Source organism: Rattus norvegicus, chromosome 5 (genome assembly GCF_036323735.1).
Source record: "Rattus norvegicus strain BN/NHsdMcwi chromosome 5, GRCr8, whole genome shotgun sequence".
Taxonomy (NCBI): domain Eukaryota; kingdom Metazoa; phylum Chordata; class Mammalia; order Rodentia; family Muridae; genus Rattus; species Rattus norvegicus.
The window spans coordinates 157,290,744-157,308,517 of record NC_086023.1 but is presented as its reverse complement, the minus strand read 5'-3'; the positions used below and the strand labels follow the sequence as shown (position 1 = coordinate 157,308,517).

The following is a 17,774-nucleotide window of genomic DNA, read 5'->3' as shown; positions in this document are numbered from 1 at the left end:
TACCCAGAACAGCAGGCCCAGGTTCAGTGAGAAAATTTATCTCAAAACACACAGTGGAAAGTTATTAAAGAAGACACTTGAGGGGACTGGAGAGATGGCTCAATGGTTAAGAGCACCGGTTGTTCTAGAGGACCCAGGTTTGATTCCCAGCAACCTCGTGGCAGATCATAGCAGCCTCTAACTCCAGGATCTGATGCCCTCTTGTTTCTGTGGGCATGGGATGCATACACAGACATACCCACGCATGCATGCGTGCGTATCCAGACGTGCACGCATCACTCCCTTCAAAAAGGAAAAACAGAAACGACTGTCAGGAAGGGCTGCCGGGAACGGCATGAATACTTTGTCCCCAAGACATCTCAGAGCTGGGAGATACCCCAGAATAGCCTCTAAGAGACACCCCCAGAATAGCCTGTCTTACTTGGCACCTAGAGAGGCCCCCAAACCTTAGCTGCCAGAGAGACTTAGGTCATTAGGCTACTCTGAGGCCAGGCCATGACTTGGCAGTAAGTCACATATCCAAAACAGAGACAGAGGCATTTTATGGGTGAGGTAACAATGACCAAGGAGACAGGAGACCTATCCTGCCATCTCTCTGTCCCTCCATCCTGCTGTGGCTTAGACCTCAGCTCTCCAGGCCCAGAGGACTACAGAGCTGAGTTGGCCCGAGGCCAAATGAGCAAGACCCTCTCATCAGACCCGGGCTTTCTGACCAGAGGCGTCAGAGGATTAAGGTCCCACGAGGGCCCTGGCAAGTGTCTTATCATAAAGGCGACATGTCCAGGCTGAAATCGAGACTCAGTGCCCAGGGGCAGAAGTTCCTGATCCCTACCCAAGGGGATCGTTTCTCTCCCAGCCACAGACATTCCCTCCCTGCCTGAAAGTCTGCATCATAGATCCATGAGCACCCTGGGGCTCACCCCACTCGCAGCCAACTGCATTCTCTTGAAAGGTCTCTGGGGTGAAGCAGCTGCTGCCATAGGGGTGTGCTTTGAGCCACTGAGAAGTGGGTCTGATACAGTGACTGTGTAGAGTGACTGAAGCAATGACTCTGGTTTTCACTGTGCTGGACAGGGAACTCTGTGCCTTGTAGGCCCTGGACATGTGTGCAACCACGGGACTACATCTTGAACCTTGTTTTTTGGTTTTGCTTTGCTTTGTCTTTTGAGACAAAGGCTTTTGCCCCATAGCCTAGGCTGGCTTGGAACTCACTATGTAGCTCAGGCTGGCCTCAAAATAGCTAGGTTTACAAAGCACTTCCACCTCCAAGGGCTGTCTGTCTGATGGTAGTAGCTGAACGTCCAATGTCAGTCTGCACATTTTTCTGACTGTCATCAATTCCAGCTCTACTGTATGTGGGACAGACGTCCTCCTCTTCGATGGGCTATGTCAGTAGGAGGGATAGGCTTGCCAGTCACTGTGGTTACTTAGATCTAGGCCTCTCTTTAGTGGATTCCCAGCCATACCGTGCCCTGAAGGTGTGAGCTGTGGTGGCCGGGTGCCCTTTCCTGCTTCCCAGAAATCCCAACTGCTCCACCTTGGGCAGCAGAGGGTAAAGAAAACAGGGCACATGAGAGAAGAGCCCTGGACCTAGGGCCAAGGAAAAATGGCGGGGAGTGAGACAGCCCAAGGGCTACTCAACCACGAGGTCCATAAGAGAGCTATGTTGACCATCAGTTGGACCAGGCTGGACCAGGAGGCATATTGGGAGGCGAGGAGTGGACAGAGGGAACAAAGAAGAAAAAGAGAGCCATACTGTGAGATACTGAAGGGAGAAGGAAGATGAGCCTGAAGTGACACACAGGAAAAGAGGGGGGAACAGAGGTAGATAGAGGGGTACAGGAGAGAGGGGGCTGGAGGGGGAATGAAGACTAGGAGTGGAAGGAAGAGGAGCTCAGTGACTGGGCAGAGGCTGGGAGAGAAGCAGAGAGCACAGGGGAGTTAGGCTGATGGAGGGTCAGAGCCCTCTCTCAGCGAGGTGAGGCGCTGGGAGGTCAGGACCCAGAGTGTAGGCAGGTGCAGGAGAGGCTGGAGGGCTCCATGAGGAGGAGGCCTGGCATTGCTCTGTAGCCAAGGGAGCACAAATAGGAATCCTAGCCCACCATCATCCCGCTGTGCGGCTTTGGGTTGCCCTGTCCACCAGAACACAGCAACGCAGGTCCATTGTGTACCCTAACGGGGTGTGTACCCCAACAGGGTGACCCACCAGAGCTACTGTTGTCCCAGTCTCCCTGCAAGCACAGACCCCCCACACACACACAGTGGCAGGGACCTTTTTCAGGGTTTCCAGGCCTGAACCTCACATGGCCTAGCCTCCCAGCATGGCAGTGGCAATCCCCAAGCCCCCCAGAGCCCGGGGTGAGATGTTCTGCCCTTTGGCCAAGTGTTTTCCTTTAGTTCCAGCTGCCACCCTGACAGGTGCTTCCTGTGATTAATGTCACCACCCCCTAACCCTGGGACCAGCTCTTCTTCCCCAAGCCACAGCTGGCTGTGGGTGAGCAGCACAGAATCTTGCCTGGCTTTTTTAGAATCTTCTCCCGGTCTCTCCCTTCCCTGGAAGATGGGGTACAGACCAGCTTGGACTTCATCAGTTCCCACACAGAACCTCGAGTAACCCATAATCAATCTCTCTCTCTCTCTCTCTCTCTCTCTCTCTCTCTCTCTCTCTCTCTCTCTCTCTCTCTGCACAGAATGGCAGTAGAGAGGACCCTGCATACCTGAAGGTATAGCCAAGACTAGGGGGTCTGGGTTATCTTAGGAGGTTGCTGTCAGATTTGGGGACCACGGCTGGAGTTAAAACTGATCATGTCAAATCAGAGAGCATCCTTCCTTTGAATGAGAAGGCTTACCAGCTGTGTGATCTTCTGCAGCTGACTTGACCTCTCTGTGCCTCCAAAGTCCGAGGTACTCTGAGAATTATGCGTGTACCTGGTCTGCACCAGCAGTCAGAAGACAATAATTTCAATTATGTATGGACGAGTTTGGAAGTGCAGCCGACTCCACAGTCATGGAGCTGGGACTTGGATTGGAGTTGGGGGTATTAGTATAGTATTCTCGTTTCTCCCCTCGTCCCCCTTTTCCCCTCCCCTCCCTGCATAGCCATATAAACTGAGCCATCAGCACCCCCCTTCCCAGCCAGTGAGCCCCTATCTCTAGCCGCATCTCTCCAGCCCCAGGACGGGAACAGACAAAATCTCAGCGCAGTACCCAGCCCCTTGTTTGTTTGCTATGGAGCCCTCCATGCCGTGGGCACGTTTTTTGCTAATTTTGTAGCTGCCTTTATCAAACGGGGATTCGCAGGCGCCTTAGCCTTGATAAGTGGATTAGTCTCTGCGCTAAACAAGGAGGTGCGGGGCGTGGGGGCTGCGCCACAAAGATGTTTGTTTCCGGAAGAATGGAGCCTGCGTTCTCTGCCCCGTGCGGGGGCGTCTGAGACGCTGGAAGGGCCATCTGCGTGCCTTGTCTCAGGGCTTGGAGCTGCGGCTTAGAACTTGCAGCAGAGTAACCAGGGAGCCAAGGGGAGTGGGGAGGGGACTCTGGATTCTTTCCAGGCATGTGATCCACCTGGGCTCAGAATGCTGAACACGGGAGCACCTGCTTGGGCTGCAAGACTCCCCGTGCTGTGCCCCTCTTCCCTTCCCTCCCGCCTCAACTTTCAAGAGCTCCATTGTGACTTGGCTAGGGATTGGAGATCAGCATTTGCAGACTCCCATAGTGCAACAGCGACAAATTTGCAGGCCCTGGAACTCTGGAAGCAAGAGGTTTGTGTCTACTCAGAGACTCTAGAATGTCCTTGGGGGCTTCCTTAGCGTTGGTGATCTCTGAGGAATGGCTATTTGGGGTCACTGGTAGTCATCCAGTCACCCCAGGTTATAGCTAAGAATGCTTCTCCTGGAGACCTTTAAAATGTACTCGAGCTCTTGATTGCTGTCAGAGCCATGAGACACGAGCATCAGGTCAAGTTGACTTGTGGTCTCCAGGAAGCTCCACCATGATTGGCTTAGCTTGGGACTCTTCACAGCTTGTGACGACGGCCTACCAGATGTTGAGACAGAAAGAGGAAGCAGAGACTTCAGGGTGAGCAAGACAAGTCCCGAACGTCCACAGAATCAGGGAAGACTCTGGAGCAGCCGTGCTCTTCAGAGGTCAAGGCAGGAGGCAGCGAGAAAGGTTTGCTGGGTAGAGGTCAAAAAGTGTCCCTGCAGATGCCTGGAGATGAAATAGGATACGTGAAGGACGGGGGCGGGGCCCAAATAAACCGTGAAGGCTTGTTGAGAAAGTGGGATGGGCGACCCCTTTCCCAGTGGTTCTTTTTCCCTGGCCCTTCTTAGCGTAAGTGGTTGGGGTGTTCAGATCTCTATTCTGTGCTGGCTGAGGGGCAAGAAGAACAGAGGTGCCACGAGAGAAGGAAGGGACGGGTGGAGCGGAGTGCCACAGGCCCCTCAGCTGGTCCTTAGCTGCTCAGTCTCTCAAGCTGCCTCCAGCTGAGTGTGATTTTGCTATTTATTTACATGTAATTATTGCTATGAGGTGCAGATATTAACGCTGTCAAGAACAATTTGCTCTGACATTTTTCACTCCCTCAGTGCCCCCGCCACTCTTGATGGGGCCCAGGGCTCTCCCAGCTTAGCCACCGTGCACCCGCTCAGTGGCCCGGCCCAGAACCACCCAGCCGGCAAGGAGCTGCGTCGAAGAGTTCACCGGGCTCTTCGGCGAGCCCATTAAGCTTTGAAATTGAATTTGGTCTGGGAGAGGGTGGGTGCTCCCCACCCTGCCACCGTTCCAACAGCTAGGCTGGCTCAGGGCCTCCCGGCCCTGAATTACATAGACAAAACTAGGGTGTCACAAAAGGGCCTGTGCCTGTGAGGGCAGGGGACAGGGCTAAGGGCTTGAGGGTGGCAGAAGTCACCAAAGAGGATGGTAAAGACCTCAAGGGTCATCTTCAGAGAGGCAAGATGCCTTGCGCTCGGCCCCACAAGTACAGCCAAAGGTGGATGGGGCCACACAATCTCTCCCTCACCATCTGATCAACCAACAATGGGTGGGGTGGTAGGTATAGAGAAGAAGGGGCTTCCAGGACCCATATTAAAAGCCCATATGGTGGTGAACACATGATATCCAAGGGTCAGGAGGTAGAGGCAGGAGGCCGGCTTAGCTCCAGGCCAGTGAGAGACTCCGACTCAAAAAAACATGGTAGATGGCCACAGAAGAGGAACTTACAAACTCGTCACTTGGCACATCTCCACATCCATGTGTCTCAGTGCATATGAGTGCACGCAGAGAGAAGGAAAACAAAAGCCAAGTGGCTCTGGGGGACAGGTAGCTCTACCATGTCATAAGGAGAGATTGCTCTGTAGCCAAAGAGGCCTCTGAGTCACTGTGGAATAGGAACAGGAGCTGGGCTGACCCACAGTGAGTCCCTCCGAGAGGGGTTAGGAAAGGAATTACCTTTCAGTTTATACTTTCCAGGTTCTAATCACAGCTCCCCCAGTGACTGAGTATGTTGATCTGTGTAAATTACTTCCTGGAGCCTCTGTTTCCTTGTCTTTAGAACGAAACCTTTATCATCGTTTCTTTAAAAAAAAGAAAAAAAAAGATTTACGTGAGAGTGTGTGTGTGTGTGTGTGTGTGTGTGTGTGTGTGTGTGTGCAGGTGTGTACAGCTACCCTTGGAAGCCAGAAGAGGGCACCAGATTCCCCTGGAGTTAGAGTTATGGGGTTTTTGAGCCTCCTCATATAGGTGTTGGGGACTGGACTAGAGTCCCTGCTATAAAAGCAGCAAGTACTCTTAACCTCTGAGCTATCACTCCAACCTCTAAGCAGCCATTTTTCATTAGGCCCACACTTCCCTGGGTCAAGGCTATGGGATGGATGCTGACTTGTCCTTAATCTGACCAGGAGCTGTCCACAGAAGGCTGTAGTCAGCATCCTAGCAGCCTGCCAGTTCGGAGACATCTGATGGGCGGAAGGGACAGGCCCATTTCAGAAAAATTGAAGTGTGCATCTCTGAACTGGTGTCATTCCGGTTGGTGGGAAAGAGTGCCCTCCTACACAGAGTAGGTGGGAAGGAGTGGCTTTCTGCACACAGTAGGTATATAGCAGTGTGAGCCTGTCGAGTTTCTGGGGCCAAACGGAAGAAGAAACTGGGACCCATATGTCCTTTTACCCTGCTGTGGGGAGCTGGCCTTCTGGGTGAGCAGCAGGCCTGAGCCATCATGGCTGTGGGTCCCTAACTCTCTGTGATGCATGCCAGCTTGTCTGCCCAGATACTAATGAGGCCTCACTGCCACCACTCAGTCCCTGCCACCACCAATCTTCATTCTTCTCTCTGACAATTATGAAGGGGACCCCCACTCACACACCAAGGGGGAACTGAGGCCTCCTCTTGATTCCCTCCCCCTCCCTCCTCAACCCCCCTCCTTCCCCTCAGCCTGGCCAATTAGGACCCTGACACCTGGAGCCCGCTGACAAACTGTTTCTGTCACTTGCTCTCTGTCTTTCATTAGGGCAGCGGAGGAGGGGGAGCGGGAGAGGGAGGGGAGAGAGATGGGATCTTTCATGCTTAGTAAGGCCGGCTACATTAATTACAAAACGGCCATTTGCCGCGTGAAACTCTGCTAATTAAATTTATGCAATCATTATCTTTAAATAGTCATATCTTTCCCAGCGATCGGCTGGTCCCTTCCTTCCCCAACCCCTCTGCCACTGCTCCAAGCAGTCACTCTAATCCCCCGGCCGGCCGTGTTTATCCAGCTATCAGAGATGCTACTCAATCCCCTCCCCCTCTGTCCACCCCCACCCCACACGGACACCTCCAACCTTGGTCAGCCTGAGGATCTATCCAGGGAGGGATGGCTTCAAAATGCCACCGTGTTTCCAGATCCAGCCGGATGCTTCTAGATATCGGGAGAGTAGCGCTTTGTCAACTAAGTACTGGATGTGACTTCCAGCAAGAGGTCGTTGTGTCCACAACTCCTGTCCCAGGCTCCTCAGGCAGGGGGGCAGGTGTCCTTTGAGAATCTCCAGGGCAGGGAGGGGCATAAGCATGTCACTAGACCCGCATCTTCTGATTTTCAAGAAGCAAGCCTGGGCTGGAGAGAAACAGATCCAGTCCTTAGTCCCCCTCTGAACTTGCTCATTCAGCAAAATGTTTGTTGAGCGCTTACTGTGTGCCCAGCACCTAGTCTGTCCCCAAGCAGCTCCTGCCCATCCAGGCTGTTGTGTCTGGCCACAGTAGAATTCGACTCGTACGTGCTGAGGAGGGGCAGGGGGATCCGTGGGTGTGTGTGGAGTTTGTCATGTGCACAGCAGCCACAGGATCAGCATTAGCCCAAAGGGAAGAGTGTGGGGACGTAGGAAAATTGAGGGCTGCCTCTGTGAGGTGAGGCACCAGCCAGTGAGACCACAGCCTCCTCTGCTAACTCCAGGAAGGCCTCCCAAAATCCCACGTGGATCCCTCTTGATGCTAGAGCTCCCACAAGTCTCTTTCTCTCTTCCTCTTCACTCCAAGGGATTTTGCCTGAAGCCCTTACCCTGCACACACACACACCAAACTTACAAGTGCTTGTGCACACGTGTGACGGACTCACACATGTGCATAAACGGCGTGTCCACGCACACACAGATAAACAGTGCCATGTTCACAAATACAAAATGATTCTCCTCGGAGTGTTCAGTACTCCCCTGTGCACACACAATCCTGTACATGATAGTCCTTTGTGCACATACGTGCACACCCAATGCAGGCGCATGCACCCAGTACATACATATGTACATGCACATGTGACACGCACACTCACATCCATGTGCAGACAAAAGTCTCTATATGATAATCCCATGTGTACACACATATGCACTGTGATCACTCATACACAGCTAACAGCTATATATACACGCACACGCAGTACTCACATGCACACGTGTGACCTACACACAGCCCATACACATGGAGTACACACATGTACTGAGTTCCTGAGCTGTCTGGTAAAGTACACCTCAGTAGAGGGACAAACCAGAGCATTTGCCCCTTGGGTGATTCCAGACAAGCCCTGGGCCTCAGCTTCCTCATTTTTGGAGTAGGCTAACTGCTCCATAGAGTAGGTGCCGGGCTTGACACGGGGAGGCTCTGGGAACTGGAGGGCGCTATGCCTCACTGGAGGCTAGAGGGATGCAGGCATGGGGACTGTGGTGTGAGCATGGGAAGTGGGGGATGGGGTGCAGCCCATCCACACACAGCAATGGCTGCTGAAGGGGCGGGGCAGGGGAGACCTGGGAGAAATCTTGTTTGGAAGTTCCGAGTCAGCACCCGAAGCCCATTACAGCTGTCCACAGGGGGTGGAGGGGGGCACAGATCCTCTTAGAGAATTGAGAGGAGAGGAGAGGAGAGCAGTGGTAGCTGGCTGCCTGGGTGGGGGATTTCTCGCTTGCACTAATCCCAGCTGGGGACAGGCAGGGGGCCAGCGTAGGGCGGGGAATGCTTGCTATTGTGTGTGTGTGTGTGTGTGTGTGTGTGTGTGTGTGTATGTGTGTGTGTTGGGATTGGAAGAGGGTGATAAGAGATGCAAAGTTCTGCACAGGGGAGCTGGGGAATATGGAGGTGAGAGGCTGTGGTGTATATAGGTGCGTGATGTGTATGTGTGTGTGTGTGTTATGTGGTATGTGTGTGTGCGCAGTAATGTGTGTGTGTAGTGGTGTGTGTAGTAGTGTGTAATGATGTATGTGTACTGGTGTGTATGTGTGTGTTTGTATGTGTGTGTGTGTAGTGGTGTGTATGTGTGTGTATAGTGATGTGTGTGTGGTGGTATGTGTGTATGTAGTGGTATGTGTGTGTGTAGTGGTATGTGTGTGTAGTGGTGTGTGTGTGTAGTAGTGTGTGTGTAGTGGTGTGTGTGTGTAGTTGATGTGTGTGTGTGTGTGTGTGCGTGTGTTATGTGCTCTATGTGTGTGTGTGTCTATGGCATGCACTCCCTGTCTTCGCCCAAGTGACTGTGGCTATGTTTTGGGGCTATCTGGGTAGCAACAGCAGTGATGGCTTGTAAGCACTTGGTGACCAATAGACCCACCCGGGAATATTAAAATATCCCCAATACCCAGAGAAGTGACACCAGTGGATGGCCAAGCAAGAAGAACAGAGATTGGACTACAGTTCTGTTCCTTTTCCGTGCTCAGTCTACCCTGATGGCATGCACTTGGACCCAGGGGTACCCCAGCTAAGCCCAGTCTGAGGGTAATTTCTGGTCCTTCAAGACATTTTTGGCAGCTCCAACAAATCTTGCCTTCCATTCCTGGCAATAAAACAGGCTGTCTCCCTATATCCCCACACTGGCCTGGCCACTTTCAGAAGTCACGGTGATGTGTTAGCAAGGTGGTGAGCCAAGGACAGAGCTGGACCTGAGGGCTGAGGAACAGTATTCTCTAGCACATGGGAGATTCCTTCATGGCCAAATATAGTCTGAGGATGGGAGTGGTATGTGTGTGTGTGTGTGTGTGTGTGTGTGTGTGTGTGTGTGTGTGTGTCAGTAAGGCGCTTACCAAACTGTGTGTGCAGAGATGTAGGGTGTTCTCGATGTTAAAGAAGGTCTTAAGGTCTGTTTGGGGGTGAGAAGAGAGTCGTACCATCTGTGCAGCTATAAGTACTTGTACCAGGGCATGAGTTTCTGAGCAGCCCAAGACTAAGAGACCTCATCAACTTTCCCCAAGTCCTCCCAGGCCACCTCCTCTCTGATGATAACCACCACCATGCCTGAAGGGGCGTGGTTTGCTGGAGTGACCTGCACCTGCTCCCTTTTGGCGAGCACAGCCAACTTTTAGGTAGGACCCATCCCAGGGTAGAGCCAAGTTTCCTCCAGAAACTTGGGGACAGAGCTGAAAAGGACACATTCACCCAAGTGGCTGGAGAAAGAGTCCCTTTGTCTGCTATCTTAGGTTCATTGCCATCTCGGGGAGTTATGGGACCCGTCTTTGCTCCTCCCTTTTAAACCAGGTATTATCAGAAGCCCACAGGGAGGGAGAACAGGCTGACTGGATACTAGTCACATCCTCACATTAACCTTCTAGGACCCTTTCCCATTATAGAGATGAGAAGACCAAGTCCTAGCAGGTTAAAGAACTGGCAGCAAAGGGTAGGGGTCAGGGCCTAGTGGGGTCCCTGACTTGCTCTTGAGTCCCTAAACTAAAGTGATTATTACCAAAGCCAGGCATTGAAGCTTGTAATCCAGGCACTTGCCTGTAAATGGAGGGCTATATTTTCCTCTGTGTGGAGTTCCGGGGCAGCCTTAGACTACACGAGGCCCGATCTGGTAGGGTAGTTGTGAGTTTGAGGTCAGCCTGGACTAGAGCGAGACACGATCTCAAAAGACAAAAAGCAAACGCCCTCCAGACTCCAAGAGAACCCCAGCTTTTTTGCCTTTAGCTGGTCTAGGGCCCCTGGGGAAAGTGCCTTACTTCTCAAGGCCTCAGAGAAGGAACAGCCTCTAACCTTCAGCTGGTCACAGGGTTCTTTGACCTAATGGTAACCCCCCACTTACCTTCTCAGGCCCAGGCCCCTCTCCTCCCTCTCCCCACCACCCAGAGCCTACGGTTTAGCCATGGCACCTCTTTCAGTTTTGCTCCCCAAGCCACACTGGGTTATCACAGAGGGTGCAGAGCTCCGAGCTCAAGCTCTTCAGTCCCACACCCTCAGGCCAGCTCAGGAACGGAGGGAATTAATTACATTCTACCATCCCCTTTTAAAGTAGGGGAGCACGTCAGGGCATCCACAGAGGAGAGGTTGCAGAGCAGAGACTGTGGAAGAGGGGGGCCCACCCCTGAAAGCAGCAGGCCTCTCCCCAGGGGCGGAAGGGGGTGGGTGAAGCTAGCCCCTTATTGATTTAGCCAGGTTCAGGCTGGGACTGATTTGGGGTAAGGGTGGGGGTGGAGTGCTGGGGTTGGGGGGGGGGAAGGGAGGAAGAGAGAGGAAGGTAAGGCTGTCAGTCAGGCTGACGGACAGCCCCGAGATTTGCCTTCAGATAAAACCTTACAGATGTGGAGGTCAGTATTGATTTTGAGTTAGTAACGGTACCTTACCAAGAAGTAATACATTAGTGAAAGCAAGGTCACCGGGAAAAAGCAAGCCCCACCCGGGAGAGGCCTCGGCATTCCTGAGGGGGTGTACATTACCGCATCAGACCAGGACTTCCTCAAGTTCAAAAGTGTGGAGGCCCAGACCTCCGCTGGGCCCCACTGTGGGCAAGATGCTTCCTTCCTCTGTGGCACAGAGGGACTTTTTGCCGAGGTCCCCAGGGCTCTAAACCATCAGTGCTGAGGAGACCCAGGGAAGCACCATCAGAGAAGCCAGAGACCCAGGCACAGACCCCAGAGTGACTTCTGACCAACTGCGTTGTACCCAAATGGGCCCTCTCACTCCCTGCTGCCTCAGTTTCCCCATCTACAGATTAGGGGTAGAAAACCCATTTGCTTGAGGAACCTCCGCAGTGACAGGGTGCAGCCTTGGCTGACACTTTTGCTCTACAGTGGCTGCCCGGCTCTCCTAGGTTGTGCCCTGTCTGTTTCCCGGGCAGTTGCTCTCCTGCAGATAGAATAGAAACCATTTGATCCATGAGCCTCCGGGGGACTCAGAGTCACCATTCACACCTACCCCAGATGTGGATTTGATTTGATGTTCCAGGCCAAATCCCATTGAGCAAATCCCATTATAGGAAGAGCTCCCTGGGCCGGGCTGTCTGTTAGCTGGCAGGGTCCATGGCCTTCAGAGCCGTGAGGCACAGCGCACACCGCTTCCAACAAAGAGCTGCGGGAGGCCTCACCCCTCCCAGGTCTCCTTCCTGCGTAGCCATGACTGTAGACCAAGCTGGCCTTGAACTCACAGACCCACATACTTCTGCCTCCCAAGTGCTGGGACTGAGAGAACCCAGAACCATACTTGCCCTAAGATATTTTTAGGAAGAGTCCATTACTTTCCGTGTTACCTGTGTATATGTGCCTGCATGAGGTTGTGTGTGCAGATGCCAGAAGAGGCCAGAAGAGGGCGCCAGATCCCTGCTTACAGGTGACTGTGAGCCGCCCCACATAGGTGCTGGGAACCAAACGAGTCCTCTACAAGAGCTGTCATCCCCAAACTCCTCCGTGTTCATCTTTTTGGCTGTTTCTTAAGTTTTCTAGGTGTGTTCTTACCATAAGGTCTTTGTGCTTAGAGATTTCCCCGATCTAGGAAGCCCTCTGCTGAACGCATCTTGTCATGGTCGGTTCTTTTGGATCTGATGGTTATGAACACTTTGGGCAGGGCTTCCCTGAGCCCATGCCCTCCCTGACCCTACCTCCCTGCCTTGTGGCCCCATAGTGGTCTGCTGTGGCAGAAGTTATCGCTCTTCCTCTGAGAGGAAGTTGAGGTTACTCTTCAGAAAGCCCCAGTGATAGGCTTATGATCAGGTATGTAATAAATGCCCAATAAATGGGGCTCCAATGAGAGCCCTGTGTGTGAATTCAGGGAGCTCTTCTGAGCTCACTGTAGACAGTAGACTGGAAGCACACACTGAGGCTGCAGAGAGTGACAGCACATACTTTGGGCCCATAGCAATGGTCCACAGCACACTCATTGGATAATAAGTGCATGAATGTTGTCTACCTCGGGGAATACAGTATTGCTGGGTCACGAAGGAACCAGAGAAACTGGACAGGCAGAGAAAGTTCAGACCACGAGAAGCCCTTGCTGGAGCCCTTCAAAGTTCTTGGGTGACAGAGTCAGGTCTGGCTGCTATCCTGTGTGGGTGTCGGTCATACAGAATGTGTGTATATGCAGTCTCGGAGGCACCTCCTCTTCTTCCCTTCCTTTCTCCTTCCTCCCTTCCCACCATCTTTTCTGAGCTGGCCGTCTTGGTAAAAGGCAGTACAAGAGAATCAAGGTGGGTCTCAACCTCCTCCAGGAGCCTCTTAACGTGTTCTGAAAGAAGGGAAAGGGCTGGTGAGCTGACTCCTGGGGCCCAGGCTTCCTCCAAGGGGAAGCAGGCTCTGTCTGTGGGGGCCAGGATGACTGACAGTGTCATCATTTTGGTGGCAGAGTGGGATCTTAATTGGGAATCAAACACAGTTGCGAAGAGTGGGGTCTCCCAGGCCCAGATCCCCAGTTCACCCTGGAGTTTCTGTATTGCACCCCCTGGCAGGTTTCCCAGGCTTGGGGCACCCATCTCTAAGGTTGGAAAGGCATGGATGGCATTCAGCGCTTAGCTGTCTCCACATCCTAAAATCCCAGCACCCTGGCTATTGACCCTGCCCTGACGGAGATGCCAGAGGCAGGGTGAGCCTGGGAGCTAGACAGACAGCACAAAGTGGTCCAGGTGCAGCCCACCCAACCTCAGACCCCCGTCACACCTCCCCAAAGACGTATACACCTTTGCCATCTTGGAGGGGTCCCCAGAGTTCCATCCAACCTAAAAAAACTAATCTCACCAGCAGAACCTGCGCCCAGGCCTGCCTTGCCCTGCCCCACCCTTGGCTCTGGTTTAGACCAAGTATTCAGTTTACAGAGTTTAAATATCAAAGGTGGTGTTTCACCTACTCCCTTCCACTGGCTCCCCCCAAAACAGGTGACTGCATGACCCTGGTGAGGCATCACTCTCTGGGGGCCCCTCTATGTTTATCTGAGAAATGGGCTCTTAGCTCCGCCCCCACATGTCTCCATAGTTCTCTGGATTGGAGACATCATGTAGGTGAATGGCTAAGAAGAGGTTTGAAGAGAGCAGCAACTGAGTAGGCTCGTGAGAACAGGGTCCTATTTGCCCACCAGGTCCAAGGCAGAGCATGTCCTCAGCAGAGGTCCCCTCATCCTCCCGGTCACCCTGTGACTCAGCCACCCTCATAATCCCTTTCCCTAGGACTTCAGAGGTCATGGGATTTCCGGGCTGTCCACACCCCCTCAGACACACAGCTGTTAAGTACGAGAGCTCTGTTCTGTCCAGGGATTACGGAACCTGTGTGTCTGCCCTTGACCTCTTCTTCTGCCCCAGAGCCTGTGCAGGACAAGCCACTGGGAAAACCACCTAGCCCAGGGCCTCCTATAGGGTGACATCTCCAGGAGGTCACCGGAGACCTGGGGCCTACAGAACTCGACCCTCTGGGTGACTGTGCCCTCTCACCCTGTACGGTCGTCACCTGTACTGCTAATCCCTATTGTCCCTGCAGCGCTGGATGGCAGGTCCACCTTCTCCAAAGATCCTTTGGACCCCAGGCCGTCTGGGTGTGCTCTGTGGCTTCCACAGACAAAAGCTATCTCTATCAAACGCCTCAGTGCTCCCTCTGTGCTTTGAGGGCCTTAGTTCATCGCCAAGATCTTCCCGTTCATTCTTCCGCTGGGGTAAGGGCCAGGACTCTGCTGCATGGCCTTCAGTCTGGGGGACGGGGACAGACTTGGCACCAGTACTTACTGAATGACTAAGCAAGCACCCAGTGACCCAACATTCATCCTTCAGGGTGAGTTTGCAGAGTTCAGTCTGGGGGTCCCACGGGCCAAGCAGGGTCATGGGCGAAGGCTGGAGACAGCAGGGGGTGACATTCACAGAAGGTTCTCAGGGAGCTGTTAAAAAACAAAACAAAACACATGGACCTTGCCCCCGAGAGACGACTCAGCGAGGATAGGCACTTGCCGCCAAGCTTGACCTGAATTCGATCCCCAGTACTCACGTGGTGGAGGGAGAGGACTAATCAGTCTCATGAATTGTCTTCTGGTCCCCACACAGGCTACGACATGCACCCACACCCACAGAAAATTAATAATTGGAATATTAAAAACACAGGTTTTGTACTATGGCATAGTAAAGGCAGGAGCTTGAAGTCCAGAAAGTCATGAACAGCATCCCGTCTTAAGCAGAGCAAAAGTGTGGGGTCGTTAAACCAGGAAGTGTGTGCGTGTGCGAGTGTGTATGTGTGCACACATGCATGTGTGTGCTCGTGTGAAGATGGGCCGTCCCAGTCTGGTGTGGGAGGCACGGTCCTCTAGTTCCTGGAGGGAAGCTCCATGATTGTTGAGACGCCGTCGTCTAGTTAGGACACTGAGGAATGCATACCTCGGCTCATGCACACACAAGTTCATTCATCCACTCACGTGCCCCTTCAGCTGATAGGCCTAGGGTGTCCATTAGGAGTGAGTGCATGTGATCATTCATTCATGCAATCATTCATTCATTCATCCCTTCAGCTGACAGCTCTGTGGTGCCTTTTATCTAGTTGGTAAATTTATCTCTCATGCATGTATGCATTCATTTGTTCAGCCTGTCGGTCTGTCTGTCAGTCAGGTAAGCATCCCTGATAAGGCCCCAGGTGCCCCCTATCTAGTTAGAGCACATTCTCTCATTCACTCACTCACTCATTCATTCACTCACTCACTCACTCACTCATTCACTCACTCACTCATTCATTCACTCACTCATTCATTCACTCACTCACTCATTCACTCACTCACTCATTCATTCACTTACTCACTCATTCACTCACTCACTCATTCATTCACTCACTCACTCATTCATTCACTCACTCATTCATTCACTCACTCACTCACTCATTCATTCACTCACTCACTCACTCATTCATTCACTCACTCATTTTTTTCATTCACTGACAACTCATTCATTCATGCATTAACTCATTCATTCACTCATTCAATCACTCACTCATTCACTCATTCATTCATTCACTGACTCATTCATTAACCCAATTGATAGATCCAGAGCCTTGTGTAGTTGTGTCTTTGTTAATTCACATATGTATATACCCACTCATTTATGCATGCATCCATCTCTTCACTCAGGGTGCTCTTTATGAAGTTAGTTCATCTATTCATTCATGCATACATCTATCCATTGATTGATTGATTGATTCTGCTGATAACTTCAGGGCACCTCTTATCTACCTAGTGTACTCATTCCTTCCTTCAGCTGATGGGTCCAGGCTTCCCCTTACCTAGTCATCAAGTTATCACTCATGTTTGTGGGCGTTCATCCAGCCATCCAGCCATCCACCCGGTAGGTCCAGGATGTCCCTTGCGTAATCAGTCCTTTCATTCCTGCATTTATCCATCCATCGCTTTATTCATGCAGGCATTCAGCAGAAAGTACAGGGTAACCCCTCAAACTAGGCCATAAGGGACAAAGAAGTGACAAAGAGCCTGCCCTGTCCCTGGAGCTCTTGGTGGGAAACAGCCTCTTTGGCTCACACTTGGGCAGGATTAACTCTGGAGATGAGTCCCATTTCCCGCTCTAGGCTGTGACACTGCTGCTGCCCTGGGCCAACCCCTGCATGCTGATGCCCTGGGGTCCAGCCTCTGGAACTGCCCATCTCTCCTGGTCTAGCTTCTGGCACTGCCCATCTCTCCAGGGTCCAGCCTCTGGTACTGCCCATCTCTCCTGGTCCAGCCTCTGGCACTGCCCATCTCTCCCGGTCTAGCCTCTGGCACTGCCCATCTAGCCTCTGGCACTGCCCATCTCTCCTGGTCCAGCCTCTGGCACTGCCCATCTCTCCCGCAGGTGATGAGCATTCTCAGCAACCCGAGTGCTGTGCCTCCACAGCCCCAGGCCGACTTCTCCATCTCCCCGCTGCATGGAGGTCTGGACTCTGCCTCCTCCATCTCAGCCAGTTGCAGCCAGCGGGCCGACTCCATCAAGCCAGGAGACAGCTTGCCCACCTCCCAGTCTTACTGCCCACCCACCTACAGCACCACGGGCTACAGTGTGGACCCTGTGGCTGGTTACCAGTACAGCCAGTACGGTCAAAGTGAGTGTTTCCCCCCTTGCTGCCCATCTCCAAGGGGGCTGACTTATTCCTAGGCATGGCAGTGGGTGGTCAGGGTGGAGGAGGGTGCCTTTTTCTTTTAAAAGAATTTTAAAATTGTTTTATTATTTGATATGTATGAGTGTTTGTGTATCATGTGCATGCAGTACCTGCAGGGGCCTGAAGAGGGCATCGGATCCCCTGGAACTGGAGTTACAGAAGGTTGTGAGCCATTTTATGGGTGCTGGGAACTAAGCCCAGGCCCTGGGCAAAAGCAGTCAATGCTCTTAACCATTGAGCCGTCGCTCAAGTCCTCTTAAAAGAAATTCAAAGTAGTGTGGGTGTGTGTCTGTGTCTGTGTCTCTGTGTGTGATTGTGTGTGATGTGTGTGTGTGTGTGTGTGTGTAGTATATGTATGTGATGTATGTGTGATGTGTGTGTGTGATGTATGTGTGTGTGATGTATGTACTGTGTGTTCCTATGTCTGTGTGATGTCTGTGAGTGGGAACACATGAGTGGAGGTCAGAGGACAACTTTTGGACATTGCTTGGGAATCAAACTCGGTTCTGTCTTTACCCTTTGAGCCGTCTCCCAGGCCCAGATGCCCCTTTCACAGGTGGGAAAACTGAGGCCCATAAAGGAAGCAGAAGTGACCTAAGATGTTCTGAGCTGGTCATCAGATGCAGTGGCTCGCCTCTTAGTGAAAGCATCCTACACTCAAATGTGGGCTTGTATACACACACACACACACACACACACACACACACACACACACACACACTTCTGCCCTGGCAGCCACAAATGCCCCTACAATCTCTAGAGGCCACGCTTTACAAGGAGAAAGGGCAGGATTTTTATTAGCATATTTTATTTAGCCTGACATACCCAGATCACTGTTTCACACAACCCACAGGCAATGCCCAGGAGATAGTTTGTGTCCTTTTGTTCAGACTCTGTTTTTGCAACCCAGTGACTTTTGTTGCTGTCCCTTTGATGGTACTGGGAATTGAACCCAGGACC

General features: G+C 52.3%; 1 protein-coding gene across 4 annotated transcripts in view; it reads left to right on the top strand.

The window, feature by feature from the left end:
• Nucleotides 1–17,774, top strand: part of Pax7 (paired box 7) — a 101,566-nt gene that overhangs the window by 72,671 nt on the left and 11,121 nt on the right. For all 4 annotated transcript variants that reach the window (NM_001191984.2, XM_006239263.5, XM_063288293.1 and 1 more), the window contains exon 8: nt 16,511–16,757. In NM_001191984.2, coding sequence (NP_001178913.1) covers nt 16,511–16,757 — 247 coding nt within the window. The remainder of the gene's footprint in view (nt 1–16,510; nt 16,758–17,774) is intronic.